Source organism: Coregonus lavaretus (genome assembly GCF_964263955.1).
Source record: "Coregonus lavaretus genome assembly, contig: HAP1_SCAFFOLD_1077, whole genome shotgun sequence".
Lineage (NCBI taxonomy): Eukaryota > Metazoa > Chordata > Actinopteri > Salmoniformes > Salmonidae > Coregonus > Coregonus lavaretus.
The window spans coordinates 12,301-36,295 of NW_028157863.1; the positions used below are offsets into that span (position 1 = coordinate 12,301).

The window sequence follows — 23,995 nt, forward strand, 5'->3', positions numbered from 1 at the left end:
AGAATGATGTCACATCCCTCCAATAGAGTTCCAGACACTTTTATTTTCTTATTTTTTCATTTTTCAACCTTGACAATAAACATTTTAATGAACCACAAACACTTGATGTTTAGGGATGGCACACACATAGGGATACAGTTTGCGTTCCTTCTCACATATGCACCTAGGAAGATGCAGTGTTTCTCAACCTGTCATTTTACATAATGTTGCAAGACACATACCATCAAATGAATCCATAGACTTTTGTCCATATTTACAGAAGACTGTCATTTCACAAATTGTTCCTATATTGAAAGGACATAGGGAAAATAAAGTCAAACAATTCAATACAAAATAATAAAAACAATCACAGCATTACTCAGTCTTAATGTATTTTAACCATATTAACCTGTTTAATCAAATTGTTTTCATTTGGAACACTAAATCAGAACTACATTTGGAGTTCCAGACACTTGTAGAATGTTTGCCAAGGCACATTGTAAGAGCTATAAAGAGACAGGGAGTGGGAGAGAGAACAGGTAGAACCTGATATGGAAATGAGCAGAACAAACTAAAGGAACTTTCCACCACCGAATGATCATTCCAGACTCTGCTCCTGTAAGTCGCTCTGGATAAGAGCGTCTGCTAAATGACTAAAATGTAATGTAAATGTACTTCTATAGAGAGACATATAAAAGGTAAGACGACGATTGTTATGTGTATTAATATAGTTGATGATATTGTTATGTGTATTAATATAGTTGATGATATTGTTATGTGTATTCATATAGTTGATGATATTGTTATGTGTATTAATATAGTTGATGATATTGTTATGTGTATTAATATAGTTGATAACATTGTTATGTGTATTCATATAGTTGATGATATTGTTATGTGTATTAATATAGTTGATGATATTGTTATGTGTATTCATATAGTTGATGATATTGTTATGTGTATTAATATAGTTGATTATATTGTTATGTGTATTCATATAGTTGATGATATTGTTATGTGTATTAATATAGTTGATGATATTGTTATGTGTATTAATATAGTTGATTATATGTTTTGTAGACAGTGTTATAATAGGCCTACTCTCCTTAAAATGTTTTGGATATAAATTAGATGCGTGGGGTGAATTCGTTCTGTTTCCATCTGTGTGCCCCCGGGTGATCACTCCTACACTATCTAGAGTCTAAAAGGGTTCTTTGGCTGTCCCCAAAGGAGAACCCTTTGTAGAACCCTTTTTGGTACCCTTTTGAGTTCCATGAAGAATCCTTTCCACAGAGGGTTCTACATGGAAGCCAGAAGGGTTTTACCTGGAACCCAAAAGCGTTCTCCTGTGGGGACAGCCAGAGGACCCTTTTGGAACTCTTTCTTCTAAGAGTGTACTGTATCATAGGTCTATAGACTTGTCTTCTCAAAACAGGCTTAAAACACAACAAGCAACAACATTTTCTCTTTCTAATCTACTGTTAACTCTTTTCACTCAGGAAGGTATGTTGTGTGAAAGAGATACAAATAAATACTGTGGAAAGACTAACAACAACTTACACTTCCTCAAAACAGGTTGTGTGTGTTCATTAGTGCCCACCGTAGCAAAACGTTTGGCAACAGAAACCGTTTAGGTCACATTGTACAGCGTTTGGAGTAAACTGTTTATGCATTGTTGCAAAACTGTTCGCTGCTGTGTAAACTAATGAATACAACCCAGGTTGTAGCCTACAACTCGGCTGTTGATGCCTGCCTCATGCTGAAACCTGAACATAGCCTGAGGGGTGGACTATGATGCAAGCTAGATATACTGGTTTTCTAAAGTTAGCTTCAGTTAGCTTCACATTCCAGATCAGACTTCACCCATTAGAATACACAGAGCGCTAGTCATCAGGAAGGTGCTCTCTCAGCAGAACTGTAGATATCTCAATGACTTGACATGTTCTGGTTGTGAATTCAGGCTACAAGGTGAGAATCTTTCCAGGGATTATTATAAAGTGGTGGAGAAATGTAATGTCTTGTGTAATTTTAGTACAGTGAATGGAAGTAAACTCAGACCTAACAGTCGACTTCTACTGAGACAGGTACTTGTCAGTTTAATCATACAAAATGGCGCTAACTGAATGTGGGCAAGTCAAATTCAATATATTCATATATGATATTTCTACATTTAACATTTGATATGATAAATGTGATTGTATCATAGTTCTACTATAGTGTAGTGATCCTCGCTAATGAGCCACGTCACAATTCCAACCAAGTAACACAGTTGGTGCCAACAGCGCGATGCGTAGGATGTTTGCCTTTTACACATGCAACCTGGGTTCGCTTCCCTGCTCCACTGTTCGCTACATTGGTGTCAGAAGTAGTATGGTGTCTGTGAGGCCATCAGAATGCATGGCCCGGATGTGTGAGGGGTCTGAGTAGTCGAAGCACGGGACTTGCTTTTGTAGGGGACAGTGTGAGCCAGGTTACAATTCCCATTGCTGCAATAGGGTTAACCCCACTGCTGCGATGCGTAGGGTGTTTGCCTTTTTCGCCAGCGACCTGGTGTACCGCCCTGCCCGCTGTTTAGACTTAAAACCGATTTGTAGGTGATCAATCCTGCGACTGATAGCCTATGTGAACTGATCTGAACAGGTTTAGGCTCGTCATCTAGGATATTGTAGGCTATAGCCGAGGTATAGACCTTGATCTGCATATGCTATTATACAGTAGAACCTAGCCTACTTTACATAATATAAAATCTCTTACTTGTTGCAAAAAACCTTTCTGTACGGATCACTGATCCCCCTCAGATCAATCATGTCCAACATTCTCAGATATGTTTAGAAAAGAACAGATTGAAAGAAATAGTCTACTTTTAATAAATACACATTAGCCTGAGAGAGTGGAAGGGCTGAGAGGAATGTGGCCTTGTGTTGCTGCACTGTCTATAACTACCTTAACAAACAGTAACAGGGAGATGAGGTGAAAGATATCAGTCACGACTACATGTTGTTACAGGCTTTGGTATTTCCATTTATATTTTGAGGTTGGACGTTAGCACGTTGGCCGCACCTCTTGGCGCCACCTCAATAGACAGTATGCTTATGCCTGTGCTGGCTTGTCATCTCTTTAGTCAGAAGGGTTCCATCTGTTATGTGATATTGAAGAGCAGCTGGTCCAGTGTTCTGGTTGGCCTTAGAGATGTTAGAAGACTGGCACCTCTTTGTAGCTCTGCTTCTTTAAGTTGATGAACAAAGTCTTTCTGTCTTGTATCTCCCAGGATTTGGTCTGGTTTGGTTTGGTTTGGTTTGGTCTGGTTTGGTCTGGTTTGGTCTGGTTTGGTCTGGTTTGCTCTGGTCTGGTTTGGTTTGGTGTGGTCTGGTCTGGTTTGGTTTGGTGTGGTTTGGTGTGGTCTGGTTTGGTCTGGTTTGGTCTGGTCTGGTTTGATCTGGTTTGGTTTGGTTTGGTCTGGTTTGGTTTAGTTTGGTTTGGTCTGGTTTGGTTTGGTTTGGTTTGGTCTGGTTTGGTTTGGTTTGGTTTGGTTTGGTTTGGTCTGGTTTGGTCTGGTCTGGTCTGGTCTGGTTTGGTCTGGTTTGGTTTGCTCCACTTGTTTCTTTACTCCATATTGTAAGTTGGAGGGTTTTTATTTCAGATGTCCTCGTCTGGAGCCACTTCAATGGGCGCTCATGGTGGGTGTCTTTTAGGTACCACTTTCTTGTTGCTAGTCAACATTCAGTGGACACTAGGGATTGGACGATTAATACCGGAGCTACGATGCACGTTGCCGTTTTCAAAGCACTACTGATTCGACACAACGTATCAATGCTTGTATCAAAGTAACAATACTACGTGATGATGACGGTCGAAGCTTCGGACATCACACTACCATCTGACAGCTGTCAGAAGAGCACTGACCTCTGCTGGAAGCTTTGTGTTTTTATCTATACTGAACAAAAATACACTGCTAAAAATAAAATAAAGGGAACACTTAAACAAAACAATGTAACTCCAAGTCAATCACACTTCTGTGAAATCAAACTGTCCACTTAGGAAGCAACACTGATTGACAATACATTTCACATGCTGTTGTGCAAATGGAATAGACAACAGGTGGAAAAGAGTGAGACAGAGTCTACAACCCACACAAGTGGCTCCGATAGTGCAGCTCATCCAGGATGGCACATCAACGCGTGCTGTGGCAAGAAGGTTTGCTGTGTCTGTCAGCGTAGTGTCCAGAGCATGGAGGCGCTACCAGGAGACAGGCCAGTACATCAGGAGACGTGGAGGAGGCCGTAGGAGGGCAACAACCCAGCAGCAGGACTGCTTCCTCCGCCTTTGTGCAAGGAGGAGCACTGCCAGAGCTCTGCTAAATGACCTCCAGCAGGCCACAAATGTGCATGTGTCTGCTCAAACGGTCAGAAACAGACTCCATGAGTGTGGTATGAGGGCCCGACGTCCACAGGTGGGGGTTGTGCTTACAGCCCAACACCGTGCAGGACGTTTGGCATTTGCCAGAGAACACCAAGATTGGCAAATTCGCCACTGGCGCCCTGTGCTCTTCACAGATGAAAGCAGGTTCACACTGAGCACATGTGACAGACGTGACAGAGTCTGGAGACGCTGTGGAGAACGTTCTGCTGCCTGCAACATCCTCCAGCATGACCGGTTTGGCGGTGGGTTATTTATGGTGTGGGGTGGCATTTCTTTGGGGGGCCGCACAGCCCTCCATGTGCTCGCCAGAGGTAGCCTGACTGCCATTAGGTACCGAGATGAGATCCTCAGACCCCTTGTGAGACCATATGCTGGTGCGGTTGGCCCTGGATTCCTCCTAATGCAAGACAATGCTAGACCTCGTGTGGCTGGAGTGTGTCAGCAGTTCCTGCAAGAGGAAGGCATTGATGCTATGGACCGCCCGTTCCCCAGACCTGAATCCAATTGAGCACATCTGTGACATCATGTCTCGCTCCATCCACCAACGCCACGTTGCACCACAGACTGTCCAGGAGTTGGCGGATGCTTTAGTCCAGGTCTGGGAGGAGATCCCTCAGGAGACCATCCGCCACCTCATCAGGAGCATGCCCAGGCGTTGTAGGGAGGTCATACAGGCACGTGGAGGCCACACACACTACTGAGCCTCATTTTGACTTGTTTTAAGGACATTACATCAAAGTTGGATCAGCCTGTAGTGTGGTTTTCCACTTTAATTTTGAGGGTGACTCCAAATCCAGACCTCCATGGGTTGATAAAGTTGATTTCCATTGATATTTTTTGTGTGATTTTGTTGTCAGCACATTCAACTATGTAAAAAAAAAAGTATTTAATAAGATTATTTCATTAATTCAGATCTAGGATATGTTATCTTAGTGTTCCTTTAATTTTTTTGAGCAGTGTATAAACACAACATGTAAATTGTAAATTGTTGGTAAATTGTAAATTGTAAATTGTTGGTCCCATGAGCTGAAATAAAATATCCCAGAAATGTTCCATTCGCACAAAAAGCATATTTCTCTCCGATTTTGTGCACAAATTTGTTAACATCCCTGTTAGTGAGCATTTATCAGTTGCCAAGATAATCCATCCACCAGACAGGGGTGGAATATCAAGAAGCTGATTAAACAGCATGATCATTACACAGGTACACCTTGTGCTGGGGACAATAAAAGGCCACTCGAAAATGTGCAGTTTTGTCACACAACACAATGCCACAGATGTCTCAGGTTTTGAGGGAGCGTGCCATTGGCATGCTGACTGCAGGAATGTCCACCAGAGCTGTTGCCAGATAATTACATTGGTGTCAGAAGTGGAATGGCGGCTGTGAGGCCATCAGACTGGCCCGGACGTGTGAGTAGTCGACTTCCTGGTCGGAGGGGGCAGTGTGAGCCACATTCCAATTCCCACCATGTGGGTTAACCCTATTGGTGCGATGCGTAGGTTGTTTGCCTTTTACACGTGCAACCTGGGTTCGCTTCCCTGCTCCGCTGTTTGCTACATTGGTGTCAGAAGTAGTATGGTGTCTGTGAGGCCATCAGAATGCACGGCCCGGATGTGTGAGGGGTCTGAGTAGTCGAAGCACAGGACTTGCTTTTATAGGGGGCAGTGTGAGACAGGTTACAATTCCCATCACAGCAATAGGGTTAACCTAGTTTTGGCCAGCAACCTGGGTTCACTGCCCTGCCCCGCTGTTTGATACAATATTAATATCACAGGCTACCCAACGTCCGTTGAACAAAGAGACACAACAATATGAGTGAAAGGATTTTAGGATAATATCAGTTAGTGTTTATTTAGAGTTGTCTTCTGGGTTCAGCCTTCTAGCTGCCTTTATCAATAGGGTGAAATATAACAAATGACATGGTCTCAGAGTTTGGAGATAACCAGGCCCAGTTTAAATCACTATGACAACCATTTCATTATTTCCCCAGAGCAGCAAGGGAATCTAGAGACTCAACCTTTGCAGAATCAGAATCACCTTTATTCGCCAAGTACATTTGCATGTACATATGTAGGATCTTAATTTGAGTCAGTTTGCTACAGCAGGAAAATATTCCTGCAGCAACAGGAAATGTGAATTATAATTAATGGACATTTTTGTAGCGGTTGATACATTTTTAGTAAGGGAAACTCAAGTCTGCCATTTCTAAGTGGAAATTACAAACTTCAGAAGCCTTTTGAAACCTCAAATACACTACAAGTTTTACATTTACTGCGTTGAGGGAAAGTTATTCTGCAGTGGGGGGTGATCAAATTAAGATCCTACATCTGTAAACATAATTCTACATGGTGATTTTTTACATTTTAGTCATTAGCAGACGCTCTTATCCAGAGCGACTTACATACATTCCGAGTGCATACATTTGTATTTTTTATACTGGAATCAAACCCACAACCCTGGCGTTGCTAATGCCATGCTCTACCAACTGAGCTACATCCCTGCCGGCCATTCCCATAATAATTCAAATGTCCTGTTGCTGCAGGATTATTTTCCTGCTGTAGCAAACTGGCTAAAATTAAGATCCTACATCTGTAGCAATACACCTCTCTTTGATGTACATGGCTATATCAGGATTGACTTTTGACCATTTGACATCTTTTATTTACTGTTGTTTAGGCTGGTTGAATGAGTTGCCTATAAAAGCTACTTCATCTGCAAGAGAACAGGCGGCTGCACCAGCGACTGTAAGAAGTTATGTGATTTCCTCATATGAACGTGAAAGTAAGTGTGTAGCCTACGCAGTTACCCAATGGCTGTTGAAACTGTGGCACGTATTTCTCGGTAACATTAGAAGTGGGATAAATGTGTTGATATGTAGGAAAGACGGGCAGAGTCTCGTAGGTCTAGGCTAAACTACAAACTATGATAAGGTTAGGTCAACGTCAGACATTCAATAGTCAGAGTAGGTTTGAGCTATGATCACTTATCATGCTGACCAACCTGATGGTCTCCGTTTGAAATGGTGTGTAAAATACCATGCCTAGGCTACAAGCTCTGTCCTGCTACTGTTAGGTCTATAACGTTATGGGAACTGATCTGAACAGGTTTAGGCTGGTCATCTAGGATATGTAGGCTATAGCTGAGGTATAGACCTCCATCTGTATCAGGACTAGGCTCCTGCTACTGTTACTGTTATAACGTTATGGGAACTGATCTGAACAGGTTTAGGCTGGTCATCTAGGCTATAGCTGAGGTCAGTGGTGATTTTAGCATGTCAATCTTGGTGGGGCAAAACATAAATAAAGGGGGATGCATGCCAGCAAAGCCACTCCACAACACAACACTAAACAATACATTCATTGCACTATAACGGTGAGAAACGGTGCCCACAAACTGTTAGCGCCTACATAAAGCAGAGTCCCAACAGCAGAGTCCCAACAGCAGAGTCCCAACAGCAGAGTCCCAACAGCAGAGTCCTAACAGCAGAGTCCCAACAGCAGAGTCCCAACAGCAGAGTCCCAACAGCTGTCCTATCATTTCTCTTCATTTTTTCTCTTCATATGACAAGGATTAAAAAGGATTTGCCTGTAGATTGTCGACCTGATTCGTGATGATGACTGCTGGCTAAGATTTTGAAAGTATGATGTTGACATGATCAGTCCAATCAAAGCTACTGTAGATATAATGTGATTTGATGTCATTTTATCTGTTGGCCAATGACCTTCTTGGATGGGCACTTCTAATGTAACTCTGTGGCAGCACCCAGGGGGCTTGAATTTTCTAGCTCTACCCTTAGACTTGGTGGTTACGTAGTGCCCCCATGAGTGACAGAATACTGAGCCAATCACGAAGCAACGCTCTGTATTTTCTTCTGGCTTGCACCACCACCACAGAAAGCACTGAGCTAGGCTGAAACACCTGCATTTTGGAGCTGCCTTACTCAGGAAAACAAAAAAGAGACCATGTTTGTATGCGGCTATATTAACTCAATGATATATATATTTTTTTGCATTTTTTGCAAACTGATATGTGACACGTATTAATGCCAAAATAACATGCAAAACAGGAAAGGCTAACTGCCCTTAATGACGGGTCGCTGGTTGAGAGAATCCCAAGAGTGTGCAAAGCTGTCATCAAGGCAAAGGGTGGCTATTTGAAGAATCTCAAATATCAAATATATTTTGATTTGTTTAACACTTTTTTGGTTACTACATGATACCATATGTGTTATTTCACAGTTTTTATGTCTTCACTATTATTCTACAATGTAGAAAATAGTAAAAAATAAAGAAAAACCCTTGAATGAGTATGTGTTCTAAAACTTTTGACCGGTAGTGTATATCTTTTTTACATTGTTAGCAAACTGATATGTGACATGTATTAATGCCACAATAACATGCAAAACAGGAAAGGCCACCTGCCCTGAATGACAGGTCGCCACTTGCTGAGGTATAGACCTTGATCTGCTTTACACAACAACAAAAAAACTGTTATACATTATAACCTAGCCTACTTTAAATAATATAAAATCTCTTAATTGTTGCAAAAAACCTTTCTATATAGATCACTGATCCCCCCCAGATCAATCAAGCCCGTTTTAGCCCTTCTGTCTACATTCTCAGGTACAGTGGAGGAAAAAAAGTATTGAGTCAGCCACCAATTGTGCAAGTTCTCCCACTTAAAAAGATGAGAGAGGCCTGTAATTTTCATCATAGGTACACGTCAACTATGACAGACAAATTGAGAAAAATAAATCCAGAAAATCACATTGTAGGATTTTTTATGAATTTATTTGCAAATTATGGTGGAAAATAAGTATTTGGTCACCTACAAACAAGCAAGATTTCTGGCTCTCACAGACCTGTAACTTCTTCTTTAAGAGGCTCCTCTGTCCTCCACTCGTTACCTGTATTAATGGCACCTGTTTGAACTTGTTATCAGTATAAAAGACACCTGTCCACAACCTCAAACAGTCACACTCCAAACTCCACTATGGCCAAGACCAAAGAGCTGTCAAAGGACACAAGAAACAAAAGTGTAGACCTGCACCAGGCTGGGAAGACTGAATCTGCAATAGGTAAGCAGCTTGGTTTGAAGAAATCAACTGTGGGAGCAATTATTAGGAAATGGAAGACATAAAAGACCACTGATAATCTCCCTCGATCTGGGGCTCCACGCAAGATCTCACCCCGTGGGGTCAAAATGATCACAAGAACGGTGAGCAAAAATCCCAGAACCACACGGGGGGACCTAGTGAATGACCTGCAGAGAGCTGGGACCAAAGTAACAAAGCCTACCATCAGTAACACACTACGCCGCCAGGGACTCAAATCCTGCAGTGAGAGACGTGTTCCCCTGCTTAAGCCAGTACATGTCCAGGCCCGTCTGAAGTTTACTGGAGTGCATTTGGATGATCCAGAAGAGGATTGGGAGAATGTCATATGGTCAGATGAAACCAAAATAGAACTTTTTGGTAAAAACTCAACTCGTCGTGTTTGGAGGACAAAGAATGCTGAGTTGCATCCAAAGAACACCATACCTACTGTGAAGCATGGGGGTGGAAACATCATGCTTTGGGGCTGTTTTTCTGCAAAGGGACCAGGACGACTGATCCGTGTAAAGGAAAGAATGAATGGGGCCATGTATCGTGAGATTTTGAGTAAAAACCTCCTTCCATCAGCAAGGGCATTGAAGATGAAACATGGCTGGGTCTTTCAGCATGACAATGATCCCAAACACACCGCCCGGGCAACGAAGGAGTGGCTTCGTAAGAATCATTTCAAGGTCCTGGAGTGGCCTAGCCAGTCTCCAGATCTCAACCCCATAGAACATTTTTGGAGGGAGTTGAAAGTCTGTGTTGCCCAGCCACAGCCCCAAAACATCACTGCTCTAGAGGAGATCTGCATGGAGGAATGGGCCAAAATACCAGCAACAGTGTGTGAAAACCTTGTGAAGACTTACAGAATATGTTTGACCTGTGTCATTGCCAACAAAGGGTACATAACAAAGTATTGAGAAACTTTTGTTATTGACCAAATACTTATTTTTAATTTGCAAATAAATTCATAAATAATCCTACAATGTGATTTTCTGGAAAAAATTTTCTCATTTTGTCTGTCATAGTTGACGTGTACATATGATGAACATTACAGGCCTCTCTCATCTTTTTAAGTGGGAGAACTTGCACAATTGGTGGCTGACTAAATACTTTTTTCCCCTACTGTATGTTTAGAAAAGAACAGATTCAAAAATGCCATGGTGAAGAGATGTCACAACTACATATTCATGTGATTGCATTAAATCACCTGACTGTTTCGATATGTCTGTTAGTAAATGTTTTGTAAGAGATAATTAATAAATGATAACAATTCACATTCAAGAATTACTGTGTTAACTACAACCAACATGTTGGATCTCTGTTTAGGGGTCAGTGGTCTAAAATGAGTCTCTATGTGGAGAGAGAGGAGGGAGGCCCTGCCTCTAAAATGAGTCTCTCTAGGGAGAGAGAGGAGGGGGGCCCTGCCTCTAAAATGAGTCTCTCTGGGGAGAGAGAGGAGGATGGCCCTGCTTCTAAAATGAGTCTCTCTGGGGAACGTGACACCAAAGCTAAGAGGTGAGATGACAATTTTGTTTAAGAATTATTAAGAGTTTATTTCCTAAATGATATTTCCACAATTTTTCACATGTGTTTTTTAATCAGAAATGGTTGCTTATGGGTACCTTCAATATTACTGTTCTCAGATGTTTAATTAATAGATTTTAGATGTATATAATTATTATTATTTTTATTGCGAAACGCTATATATCCATTGTTTAGCTGAAATTGAATGTTCGTATCCTGTATATTTGACTGTATTATCTGGTTGTCTCACCTAGCTATCTTAAGATGAATGCACTTACTGTAAATCGCTCTGGGTAAGAGCATCTGCTAAACAGGTGGGGCTCTGCCCTGAATGACAGGTCACCACTGCTCCAAAGCAATTACATGTTGCACAGGAACCACTGACTCGCTGCATGTTTCTATTATCAAGACACCTGCTGGTACCTCTTAACTGGTTAGTATAGCTCATGAGGTGTCCTAAATATCTGCCAACTAGGTGGGACACTTATGAATAAAGAGGCTTCATGCATAGCTTTAATTTATACCCATAAGAGTAGGACTAAAATGGCTTTATTCTCAGCACTTATACGACACATTTTCTACTCTGAGACGCTTTTTGGATATGGGCCCTGATCTCAAAATATTGTAACGACCCAGTATTAAATGAGTCTGTCTGGGGAGAGAGAGGACCAATTTTTCTACTCTGAGACGCTTTTTGGATATGTGCCCAGATCTCAAAATCTTGTTTTAAAAAACGATTTTCTTTTGTTTGACATAATAAATAAAATAATATTACTAATGTACCCGACTTTAAAGACTGCTTTTAGTTTATTGTGTGGCAGTGCTCATGTCCGCGTTCTGGAACTGTCCGCGTCCCCGTCCAGAACTGTCCGCGTCCACGTACGGTTTGGCGCCAAGCATATTGTCCAGTTACGCGCAGAGTGGGCTGAGGTGATCTTGGGGAATAACGACGGAGTTCGTTACAGTGTTGAGACGCCGAAGTTTATTGTTCAATTTGCTTTTTGCGTAATGGTCAGTGACAGTATGAGTGTAGCCAGATCCTTTTCACTCGCTATTCTTGTTTCATCTTGTGGTTCACCGGATTCGTCATCATCCTCGAGGGACAGACGAACGACCTGCTAGCTAGCCAAGCTAGTCGGTACAGCTAGCTAAGCTAGCTACTCTACCAGCAGCATCCTAGTTATCCTAGCTACCACTACATCATCACCGGCTGCCTGCATTTCTTGTGGACCGATGGAGCTCCCTGGTTGTTTCTTCCACCTGTTAAATACCGTGGAGGGCTTCTCCCTCTCTCGTTGACGGATGCTGGCTACCTACCATCCCTCTGTCCGGTTCTCCTCTTCACTAGATGGACGGTAACTTTAGTGTTTAACCCCTCTGTGTCCAAGGACTGAACTTTTGAATATTATTTTCGGGGCGCCTCAAGTGACATTTTTTACAACGTTTATTTCTGATAAAGCGAGTTCATTGCATCCACCATGGAGCCCAGTTTCATAATATTACCTTCTGTCCCTGGTTATGAGGTAATCGAGAAAAAAACAGGCCTTATGTTTGTGCATTTTTCACCCTACCAGCTCCTATTAGTTCTATTGAGCTCCGTGACACCGACTCGCCTTCAGAACGTTCTATTCCCAGCCCATTGTTCTGCGTCACAATGCCAGCTTCACTATTGTTATCAATGAGACCTGCCTGCGTTAACCCTGTAGGTTTACCTCAGGTAACTGATTATTACCAAGGTTAAGGCTACTTGGTGAGCGTTAACCCTGTAGGTTTACCTCAGGTAACTTATTATTAACAAGGTTACGGCTACTTGGTGAGCGTTAACCCTTTAGGTTTACCTCAGGTAACTTATTATTAACAAGATTACGGCTACTTGGTGAGCGTTAACCCTGTAGGTTTACCTCAGGTAACTTATTATTAACAAGATTACGGCTACTTGGTGAGCGTTAACCCTGTAGGTTTACCTCAGGTAACTTATTATTAACAAGATTACGGCTACTTGGTGAGCGTTAACCCTGTAGGTTTACCTCAGGTAACTTATTATTAACAAGGTTACAGCTACTTGGTGAGCGTTTACCCTGTAGGTTTACCTCAGGTAACTTATTATTAACAAGGTTACGGCTACTTGGTGAGCGTTAACCCTGTTGGTTTACCTCAGGTAACTTATTATTACCAAGCTTACGGCTACTTGGTGAGCGTTAACCCTGTAGGTTTACCTCAGGTAACTTATTATTAACAAGGTTATGGCTACTTGGTGAGCGTTAACCCTGTAGGTTTACCTCAGGTAACTTATTATTAACAAGGTTACTGCTACTTGGTGATCGTTAACCCTTTAGGTTTACCTCAGGTAACTTATTATTACCAAGGTTACAGCTACTTGGTGAGCGTTAACCCTGTTGGTTTACCTCAGATAACTTATTATTAACAAGGTTATGGCTACTTGGTGAGCGTTAACTCTGTAGGTTTACCTCAGGTAACTTATTATTACCAAGGTTACGGCTACTTGGTGAGCGTTAACCCTGTAGGTTTACCTCAGGTAACTTATTATTAACAAGGTTACGGCTACTTGGTGAGCGTTAACCCTGTAGGTTTACCTCAGGTAACTTACTATTAACAAGGTTACGGCTACTTGGTGAGCGTTAACCCTGTAGGTTTACCTCAGGTAACTTATTATTAACAAGGTTACGGCTACTGGTGAGCGTTAACCCTGTAGGTTTACCTCAGGTAACTTATTATTAACAAGGTTACGGCTACTTGGTGAGCGCGCACACTGTTCACCTTAATACATGTTGTGGTCACCTGTAGTGAGGTGAGACACAGTTTAAGAGGCGATGGCTGGCGGATAGCCATCAAACCTTAAACAGTTTCTGGTAATGGTTAACATTATTTGTTTTCAGAAAAAGGTGTACAACCTAAACAAAACGCATGTCCCTGTCCTCTTTTTCAAAATGTTGGCCAATTTAAAATTTACATTTTTTTGTTAAGAAATAACTATTTTTCTTTGATGATGTGTTGTTTTTAAATGGCTGCTGGGTAATTTGATATGTGTCCAAATCTTAGTTCGTAGGCATCGAATTGAGCGAATTCTGCGCAGGTTCACTGAGTTGCAAACCAAATGGATATAATGGGGTGATTGTTGTCTAATCGGGTGGTCTAGCTCATTGATTTGTAGATCTGACGCAGTTGCTACCTCAGATTATGAGGTGTCGTGAATGAGGTATGTAGTACCCACAGACGGCCACAGGGAGGTGCAAGAGAGCTATAACTATATACCTTTTTTTTTTGCCTTAAAATCCCTAATATAACCTATTTAGCCCTAACCCTTAACTCTAATTCTAGTTTAGTTTTAACCCTAACCCCTAACCCTAGGTATAACCTATTTTAGCATTAACCGTAACCCTAATTCTAGGGTAGGGTAGCCTAGAACACTTTTAGAAACTATTTTAGTAATAATATTATCTTATTAAATACAATTATAGTGCGAAATAGCATTTTGATTATTTTGTTAATCAAAACCTGTCAAAGCGTTTTGCTATAAAAAAAAAAGAAGTTATTTTATGATATTTATTATTGCAAGGCAGAGCACTTGATAAACAAGCCACATTAGTTTTATTTTTCAAATGTGGTTTGAACTGGGTGACCTAGTAACCTCTATGTGAAATTCCAGCAATTGGCGTGGGATAGGTGGGGCAGGTTTGAGACTAATCTAAGGAATTAACAACAAAAATACACTTTATTTCTCAGCTGCCTCACTAATGTCTGTACGTGAATTCATCACTTTTAATTGTTAAATATTTCCAATAGATGGCAGCATAAGACCACGAAGCATCAGTTGTAGGCTACAAGCAGCAATATGATTAACATAAAATAGCATGCAACCAAATACTATATGTTCCATGATTTTCTAAAATGGTCACTCATTACTTTAGTTAGCTATATATCTCGTATTAGGCCTGTGATGCTTTTGGAAGAGCAATTAAATAGTGACTATAGCAGGTGTTGAACCCCGGGTAAATAATCACTAGTCAGATGCTCCAACCTCAACCCTAGTATACGTTCATTATAAAAAATAATCTTAATATCTAATATTGGGAGTAAACAACCTCGGAATAGAAAAGACAAGTGTGTCTTCCAGCCCACCAATAAATTACATCATGCAACCCTCCCGGTTAGCAAATGTACCTCAACATGCCCCTCGCTTGCAACGCCAGGGTTGTGGGTTCGATTCCCATGGAGGGCCAGTATGAAAAATAAATAAAAAAAAGAATAATGTATGCACTAACTGTAAGTCGCTCTGGATAAGAGCGTCTGCTAAATGACGTAAATGTAAATGTAATGAAATATATTGAGACAATTTACAGACATTAGCCTACAAGTAGCAACATAGAACTCAATTAATTGAACATTAAATGTATTTCAATATGATTGAAATAGGACTATAGCCTGCTGTTTATAATTTAATGCAGTTATCTCGGTTTTCATTTGAAGCAAATTTGTGTACTTCCCTTGTTTGCATCAATTGCAAATAGATTGGCAACTTTGTATTTGGAGTCAACTTTGTTCTGAATTTATCAGTGGTCACAAAGAGACGGGTAAACCATGTGATTCTATGTTTACTGGAGATCTTCTGTGTATAAAGTCATGCGGAAGGGCAAAAAAGCATCTATGATGCTCCTAGGAAGATTCTAACGATGAACTTAGCCTTAAGATGCTTTTGGGAAACCAGTCCTGGATAAGAACATCTGCTAAATGACTAAAATGACAAATGTAAATGTTTTACATACAGATCTCATATTACTGTATTAAATGTTGTACATGTGTACAGTTCTTTATTACAAATGTCGTTATTTGTTACATTTGACTGTAAAACCTAGCAGTACTACTTATTTCTCTGGGAGTGAGGCAGATATATATATATTATTACTGTGTAAAACCTAGTAGTACTACTTATTTCTCTTGGAGTGAGGCAGATATATATATATTTATTATTACTGTGTAAAACCTAGCAGTACTACTTATTTCTCAGAGAGTGTGGCAGATATATAGTATTACTGTGTAAAACCTAGCAGTACTACTTATTTCTCTGAGAGTGAGGCAGATATAAATTATTACTGTGTAAAACCTAGCAGTACTACTTATTTCTCTGAGAGTGAGGCAGATATATATTATCACTGTGTAAAACCTAGCAGTACTACTTATTTCTCTGAGAGTGAGGCAGATATAGCATTTTAGAAAAAAACATGATTATTTGTCTCTCTGAAATGAAACCATCAAGTAATAGATTTTAAACAAATACATGTCTGTCATTGAACAAGCCCATACCATGATTAGATGGTGAAAAAACACACCAATCTCTTTCATAATTTCTTTAAACTATAAAAGCTAATTTACGAACATTTCTGAAAATGGATATATAGCGTTTTGGAATGAAACTCTTGTTTCCCCATCTGAGCTCAGAGTAGATGAGAGACGTAATGTTTGTCTCTGTTGTGTTGAAGCCCAATCAAGCAGGAGAGACCAGCCTCCCCTGTACCCAGCTGTGTGTCCATGAAGAGTGACCGGTCTATGAAACCTCCCATGAAGTTCAGAGAGGGAGACTTTTCTACTGAACAAAGGTAAGAAGAACTCATGGGTCATGGTCAGTGAGTTAAACAACACTGTCTCTAGTCATTTCTCCTCTCCCATTTTCCCATTTATTTTTGTTGTTTTCATAATCCATAGGCTAAACCTACGGGGGGGAGGGGGGGAGGGAGAGGGAGAGAGAGAGAGAGAGAGAGAGAGAGAGAGAGAGAGAGATTAGGCTACATGTAAAATAATAACCTGGCTGTTGTTGACAAGCATAGGCCTATTCAGTTCATATCCATATTATTAATATTTCATTCATTGATTGAAATTACGACCCCATTCTCAATAGCCTATTCCAGCAGGCCTGTAGGCCTTTCAGGGGTTATGTTTTGGCCTAGTTTTCAGGCCTTGTTGGTGGGTTTTGAGTAGTCATTGGGCTAGAAAAAGTAATTGCATTAAATAACCTTACTGTTTGGATGTGTCTGTTACTAAATGTTTTATTTCTAAGAGATCATGAATAAAAGAGAACAATGGACATTCTAGAATTAGTTGTCACTGTGTTCACCACAACCAACATGCTGCATCTCTGTTTAGGGGTCAGTGGTCTAAAATGAGTCTCTGGAGAGAGAGAGGAGGGGGTCCCTGCCTCTAAAATGAGTCTCTCTGGGGAGAGAGAGGAGGGGGGCCCTGCCTCTAAAATGAGTCTCTCTGGGGAGAGAGAGGAGGGGGGCCCTGCCTCTAAAATGAGTCTCTCTGGGGAGAGAGAGGAGGGGGACCCTGCCTCTAAAATGAGTCTCTCTGGGGAGGGAGAGGAGGGGGGCCCTGCCTCTAAAATGAGTCTCCCTGGGGAGAGAGAGGAGGGGGGCCCTGCCTCTAAAATGAGTCTCTCTGGGGAGAGAGAGGAGGGGGACCCTGCCTCTAAAATGAGTCTCTCTGGGGAGGGAGAGGAGGGGGGCCCTGCCTCTAAAATGAGTCTCTCTGGGGAGGGAGAGGAGGGGGGCCCTGCCTCTAAAATGAGTCTCTCTGGGGAGAGAGAGGAGGGGGGCCCTGCCTCTAAAATGAGTCTCTCTGGGGAGAGAGAGGAGGGGGGCCCTGCCTCTAAAATGAGTCTCTCTGGGGAGAGAGAGGAGGGGGACCCTGCCTCTAAAATGAGTCTCTCTGGGGAGGGAGAGGAGGGGGGCCCTGCCTCTAAAATGAGTCTCTCTGGGGAGAGAGAGGAGGGGGGCCCTTCCTCTAAAATTAGTCTCTCTGGGGAGAGAAAGGAGGGGGGCCCTGCCTCTAAAATTAGTCTCTCTGGGGAGGGAGAGGAGGGGGGCCTTCCTGTGACATCGGGTGCTGTAGGTGTCCTGGAGGGCAGGCAGTGTGACCCCAGTGATGTGGAGAGCCCTGCAGTTACCGTGATACAGCCCGCCAGGATGCTCTGATTTGTGCATCTGTAAAAGTTTGTGAGGGTCTTAGGGGCCAAGCCAAATTTCTTCGGCCCCCTGAGGTTGAGGAGGCGCTGTTGCGCCTTCTTCACCACCCTGTCTGTGTGGGTGGACCATTTCAGATCGTCAGTGATGTGTACGCCAAGGAACTTGAAGCTTTCCACCTTCTCCACTGCGGTCCTGTCAATGTGGATAGGGGCGTGATCACTCTGCTGTTTCCTGAAGTCCACGATCAGCTCCTTCGTTTTGTTGACGTTGAGTGAGAGGTTAATTTCCTGGCACTACTCCGCCAGGGCCCTCACCTCCTCCCTGTAGGCGGTCTCGTCATTGTTGGTAATCAGGCCTACTACTGTTGTGTCGTCTGCAAACTTGATGATTGAGTTGGAGGCGTGCTTGGCCACTCAGTCATGGGTGCACGCACCCTTGTGGAGCCCCTGTGTTGAGGATCAGTGAAGTGGAGGTGTTGTTTCCTACCTTCACCACCTGGGGGCGGCCCGTCAGGAAGTCCAGGACCCAGTTGCACAGGGCGGGGTTCAGACCCAGGGCCCCGAGCTTGATGATGAGCTTGGAGGGTACTATGGTGTTGAATGCTGAGCTATAGTCAATGAACAGCATTCTTACATAGGTATTCCTCTTGTCCAGATGGGATAGGGCAGTGTGCAGTGTGATGGCGATTGCATCGTCTGTGGATCTATTGGGGCGGTAAGCAAATTGTAGTGGGTCTAGGGTGTCAGGTAAGGTAGAGGTGATATGATCCTTAACTAGCCTCTCAAAGCACTTCATGATGACAGAAGTGAGTGCTACGGGGCGATAGTCATTTAGTTCAGTTACCTTTGCTTTCTTGGGTACAGGAACAATGGTGGACATCTTGAAGCAAGTGGGGACAGCAGACTGGGATAGGGAGAGATTGAATATGTCCATAAACACTCCAGCCAGCTGGTCTGCGCATGCTCTGAGGACGCGGCTAGGGATGCCGTCTGGGCCGGCAGCCTTGCGAGGGTTAACACACTTAAATGTCTTACTCACGTCGGCCACGGAGAAGGAGAGCCCACAGTCCTTGTGAGCGGGCCACGTCGGTGGCACTGTGTTATCCTCAAAGCGGGCGAAGAAGGTGTTTAGCTTGTCTGGGAGCAAGACGTCGGTGTCCGCGACATGGCTGGTTTTCCCTTTGTAATCCGTGATTGTCTGTAGACCCTGCCACATACGTCTTGTGTCTGAGCCGTTGAATTGCGACTCCACTTTGTCTCTGTACTGACGTTTTGCCTGTTTGGTTGTCTTACAGAGGGAATAACTACACTGTTTGTATTCGGCCATATTCCCAGTCACCTTGCCATGGTTAAATGCGGTGGTTTGCGTTTTCAGTTTAGCGCAAATGGATCAATGTATACACAGACACTTACAGATGCCATATCTTAATTTGAACCAGTTTCTCACAGCAGGAAAATAATCCTGCAGTAAGAGCAAATGTGCATTTTTATGTGGATTATAATTAAGGGACATTTTCTGTAAGGGCTGATCCATTTTTCATTAGGGCAAATCAAGTCTGACATTTTTAAGTGGATAAGAAGCCTTTATAAAGCCTTGTAGTGGTTTAATAATTTATTTAATCAATATAAGCTAATTTACCAACATTTCTGAAAATGGATATATAGCGTTTTGGAATGAAACTCTTCTTATGTTTCCCCATCTGAGCTCTGAGTAGATGAGAGACGTAATGTTTGTCTCTGTTGTGTTGAAGCCCAATCAAGCAGGAGAGACCAGCCTCCCCTGTACCCAGCTGTGTGTCCATGAAGAGTGACTGGTCTATGGACTTTCCTATAAACTTCAGAGAGGGAGAATTTTCTACTGAACAAAGGTAAGAAGAACTCATGGGTCATGGTCAGTGAGTTAAACAACACTGTCTCTAGTCATTTCTCCTCTCCCATTTTCCCATTTATTTTTGTTGTTTTCATAATCCATAGGCTAATCCTTTTTTCCATTTTCATAGTCCTGAAACAATATTAAACTAACACAACATTCCCTCCCTGTGTGTGTGTGTGTGTGTGTGTGTGTGTGTGTGTGTGTGTGTGTGTGTGTGTGTGTGTGTGTGTGTGTGTGTGTGTGTGTGTGTGTGTGTGTGTGTGTGTTTGTGTGTTTGTGTGTGTGTGTGTGTGTACTCCCTGGATGAGGAGATGTAATCTGATGTTTTGTCCACAGAAACCAACAGGAGATATCAGAGTCAGAGATTCTCAGTGGTCAGTCTTCCCAGAGTCATCAAACAGACCTGGCCTCCATATTCAGTGTATGTGGTCCTGTTATGTACATTTGTTTTTGTTTACCTCAAGTAAAGTTGATCTGTCAATCATTCATTCATGTGTTAATGAGAAAGCATTTAGTCTCTTGCTTAACTTATTAACTTTATTTATTTCAGTTGCTTGAAGAGAATATTATGACATTTGTGAAGAAGGAGCTGAAGATGTTCAAGAGGATTCTTAGTCCAGAACTCCCAGAAGGCTTTGAGAGTCAGAAGCGGGATAAGGAAGTGGTGGATGCTGAAGATGAGAAGCAGGAGAGCAGTGCCAGAGAGGGGGCTCTGAAGATCACACTGCACGTCCTGACGAAAATGAACCAGAAGGAGCTTGCTGACACACTGGAGAAAAGTAAGAGCTGTCTGCCTCATGTTGAATGCTGTTTTAGAACATTTAAAAGCTGTATCTAAAGTACAGCTAAAGTAGCTGTGTAACTCAATGATATTGTAGCAGCCTTAACACAACATCTAGTGACCTCATCAAGTAGCAGAAGAGATGTGTTGTGGTGATTAATTTAGAGAGAGAGAGAGAGAGAGAGAGAGAGAGAGAGAGAGAGTACCAATAATAATATAATCAGTCACACCAGTGTGTAATGCATTATGAAAAGATTTACACATTTATACAGTCAGTTAAGCGAAGAAATGATTATAATTTAAAATTGTATAACAGTCCTAGAATACTGTAGGCATTAAAACAGACGTAATATTAATATCCTCTGTGTTATTTCTTCATTCAGATGAGCTTGCTGTGATTTGCCAACGTGAACTCAAATCTAATCTAAAGAATAAGTTTCAATGTGTATTTGAGGGGATCGCTAAACAAGGAAACCCAACACTTCTCAATAAGATCTACACAGAGCTCTACATCACAGAGGGTGGAACAGGAGAGGTCAACAATGAACATGAGCTGAGACAGATTGAGACAACAACCAGGAAACAAGCAAGACCAGAGACTGCAGTCAAATGTAACGACATCTTCAAACCCTTAACTGGACAAGACAAACGTATCAGAACTGTGCTGACAAAGGGAGTTGCTGGCATTGGAAAAACAGTCTCTGTGCAGAAGTTCATTCTAGACTGGGCTGAAGGAAAAGCAAATCAGGATGTCCAATTTGTATTTTCATTCCCTTTTCGGGAGCTGAATTTGATGAAAAAGGAAAAACACACTTTGATTGAACTTCTCAATCACTTCTCAATGGAAACCAAAGAATCAAGAATCTCCAACTACGACAAGTACAAAGTTCTGTTCATCTTTGATGGTCTGGATGAGTGCCGACTGCCCCTAGACTTCCAGAAGAACAAGATATGTTGTGACGTCACAAAGTCATCCTCTGTGGATGTTCTGCTGACAAATCTCATCAAGGGAAATCTGCTTCCCTCTGCTCTCCTCTGGATAACTACCCGACCTGCAGCAGCCAATAAGATCCCTTCAGGGTGTGTTGACCAGGTGACAGAGGTACGAGGGTTCAATGACCCACAGAAGGAGGAGTACTTCAAGAAGAGGTTCAGTGATGAGGACCTGGCCAGCAGAATCATCTCACACATAAAGACATCAAGGAGCCTCCACATCATGTGCCACATTCCAGTCTTCTGTTGGATTTCTGCAACAGTCCTTGAACACATGTTGACTACAGACAAGAGAGAAGAGATGCCCAAGACTCTGACTGAGATGTACTCACACCTTGTGGTGTTTCATACCAAACAGAAGAATGAAAAGTATCTTGGGAAAGAAGAGACAGGTCCACACTGGAATGAAGAGATCATTCTGTCACTGGGAAAACTGGCTTTTCAACAGCTTATGAATGGCAATCTGATTTTCTATGAAGAAGACCTGAAAGAGGCTGGCATTGATGTCAATGAAGCCTCTGTGTACTCAGGATTGTGCACACAGATCTTTAAAGAGGAATGTGGGCTGTACCAGGACAAGGTGTACTGCTTCGTGCATCTGAGCATTCAGGAGTTTCTGGCTGCTGTATATGTGTTCCTCTCATTCATCAACAACAATGAGAATCTAATGGCCGAACCGCAAGTTACTGAAGTTACTGTCTACAAGAGTGCTGTGGATAAAGCCTTACAAAGTGAGACGGGAAACCTGGACCTGTTCCTCCGCTTCCTTCTGGGCCTCTCACTGGAGTCCAATCAGAAGTACTTACGGGGTCTACTGACAAAGACAAGAAGCAGCTCACAGAGCCATGAAGAAACAGTCAAGTACATCAAGGAGAAGATCAGGAAGAATCCCTCTCCAGAGAGGTGCATCAATCTGTTCCACTGTCTGAATGAACTGAATGACCATTCTCTAGTGGAGGAGATCCAAAGCTACCTGAGATCAGGAAGTCTCTCAGAAGAAGAACTGTCACCTGCACAGTGGTCAGCTCTGGTCTTTGTGTTGCTGACTTCAGAAAAGGAGCTGGATGTGTTTGACCCGAAGAAATACTCCAGATCAGAGAAAGGTCTTCTGAGGCTGCTGCCAGTGGTCAAAGCCTCCAGAGCTGCTCTGTGAGTACATAAAATGACATTTAAGTACTAATCATCAGGAAGAAATATTCAGTTTAGAGAAATATATGTATTATAATATGTATATAATGTATAATATTAAATTGAAAAACGTACTGAATCAGTGCATTGGTGTTCACATTAGTATAACAATATGACCATATAATTCTAGGAGACAGAAGATTAACATATATGTTGTTTAAGAGAATAAACCAAATGCATCTGCCATTGTCCTTCTACACTACTGGTGTTAAATTAACAGTGTGTTTGTGAAATCATGATGATGTCTTTGCAGGCTGTCATTCTGTGGACTCACAGAGAAAGGCTGTGCTTCTCTGGTCTCAGCTCTGAAGTCAAACCCCTCACACCTGAGAGAGCTGGATCTGAGTTACAATGTCATGAAGGATTCAGGATTGAAGCTGCTCTCTGCTGTCCTGGGGAATCCCCACTGTAAACTGGAGACTCTGAGGTCAGTATTCCTGTAGTTGGTCAACAAGTGATAACTGTTCACCAGATCCACATGTGTTTACCAGGCACACATAGTCCACACCATATGTGTTTGGACAGTGAAGCTTACAGTTTTACATTTGGCGCTATGCTCCAGCATTTTGGATTTGAGATGTAATGTTTCATATGAGGCAACAGTATATAATGTCACCTTTTATTTGAAGGTAATGGTGAGAGGTTAGCATATTTTGTTGTAGCCTCTGTAACTTTCTCACTCATTATTATTCATGATTCATTCATGATCCTTCTCAATCATGACATCATCAGGATTACTTTAGTAGTGTTTAGAATCATGTTATCTACTCACTTAGAAAGAAAATGACTCAAAACCAACGAATAGCAGTGTGGTTTTAATATGATTTGACTCTTTGTCAGGCTGTCAGGCTGTCTATTCACAGAGGAAGGCAGTGCTTCTCTGGTCTCAGCTCTGAAGTCAAACCCCTCACACCTGAGAGAGCTGGATCTGAGTAACAATGACCTGAAGGATTCAGGAGTGAAGCTGCTCTCTGCTGGACTGGAGAATCCCCACTGTAAACCGAAGACTCTGAGGTCAGTATTCCTGTATCACTCAATGAACACACACACACAGGATACACACACACACACACACACACTGGACACACACAAACACTGGACACACACACACATTCTGGACAGACACACACACACTGGAGACACACACACACAAGGATTAA

At 42.2% G+C, this 23,995-nt stretch overlaps 1 protein-coding gene across 1 annotated transcript; it reads left to right on the forward strand.

Annotated features, from left to right (window-relative positions):
• Positions 1 to 585: 585 nt before the first annotated feature.
• On the forward strand, positions 586 to 23,197 carry LOC311124799 (NLR family CARD domain-containing protein 3-like; the record flags this gene model as incomplete). Its single annotated transcript, XM_084198895.1, has 9 exons — positions 586 to 677; positions 7,076 to 7,180; positions 10,824 to 11,012; positions 16,520 to 16,636; positions 19,752 to 19,868; positions 20,210 to 20,294; positions 20,424 to 20,652; positions 21,038 to 22,796; positions 23,089 to 23,197. Coding segments are annotated over exons 3-9 (2,589 nt in total), but the record flags the coding sequence as incomplete, so codon positions are not given.
• Between the last annotated feature and the right edge of the window lie 798 nt (positions 23,198 to 23,995).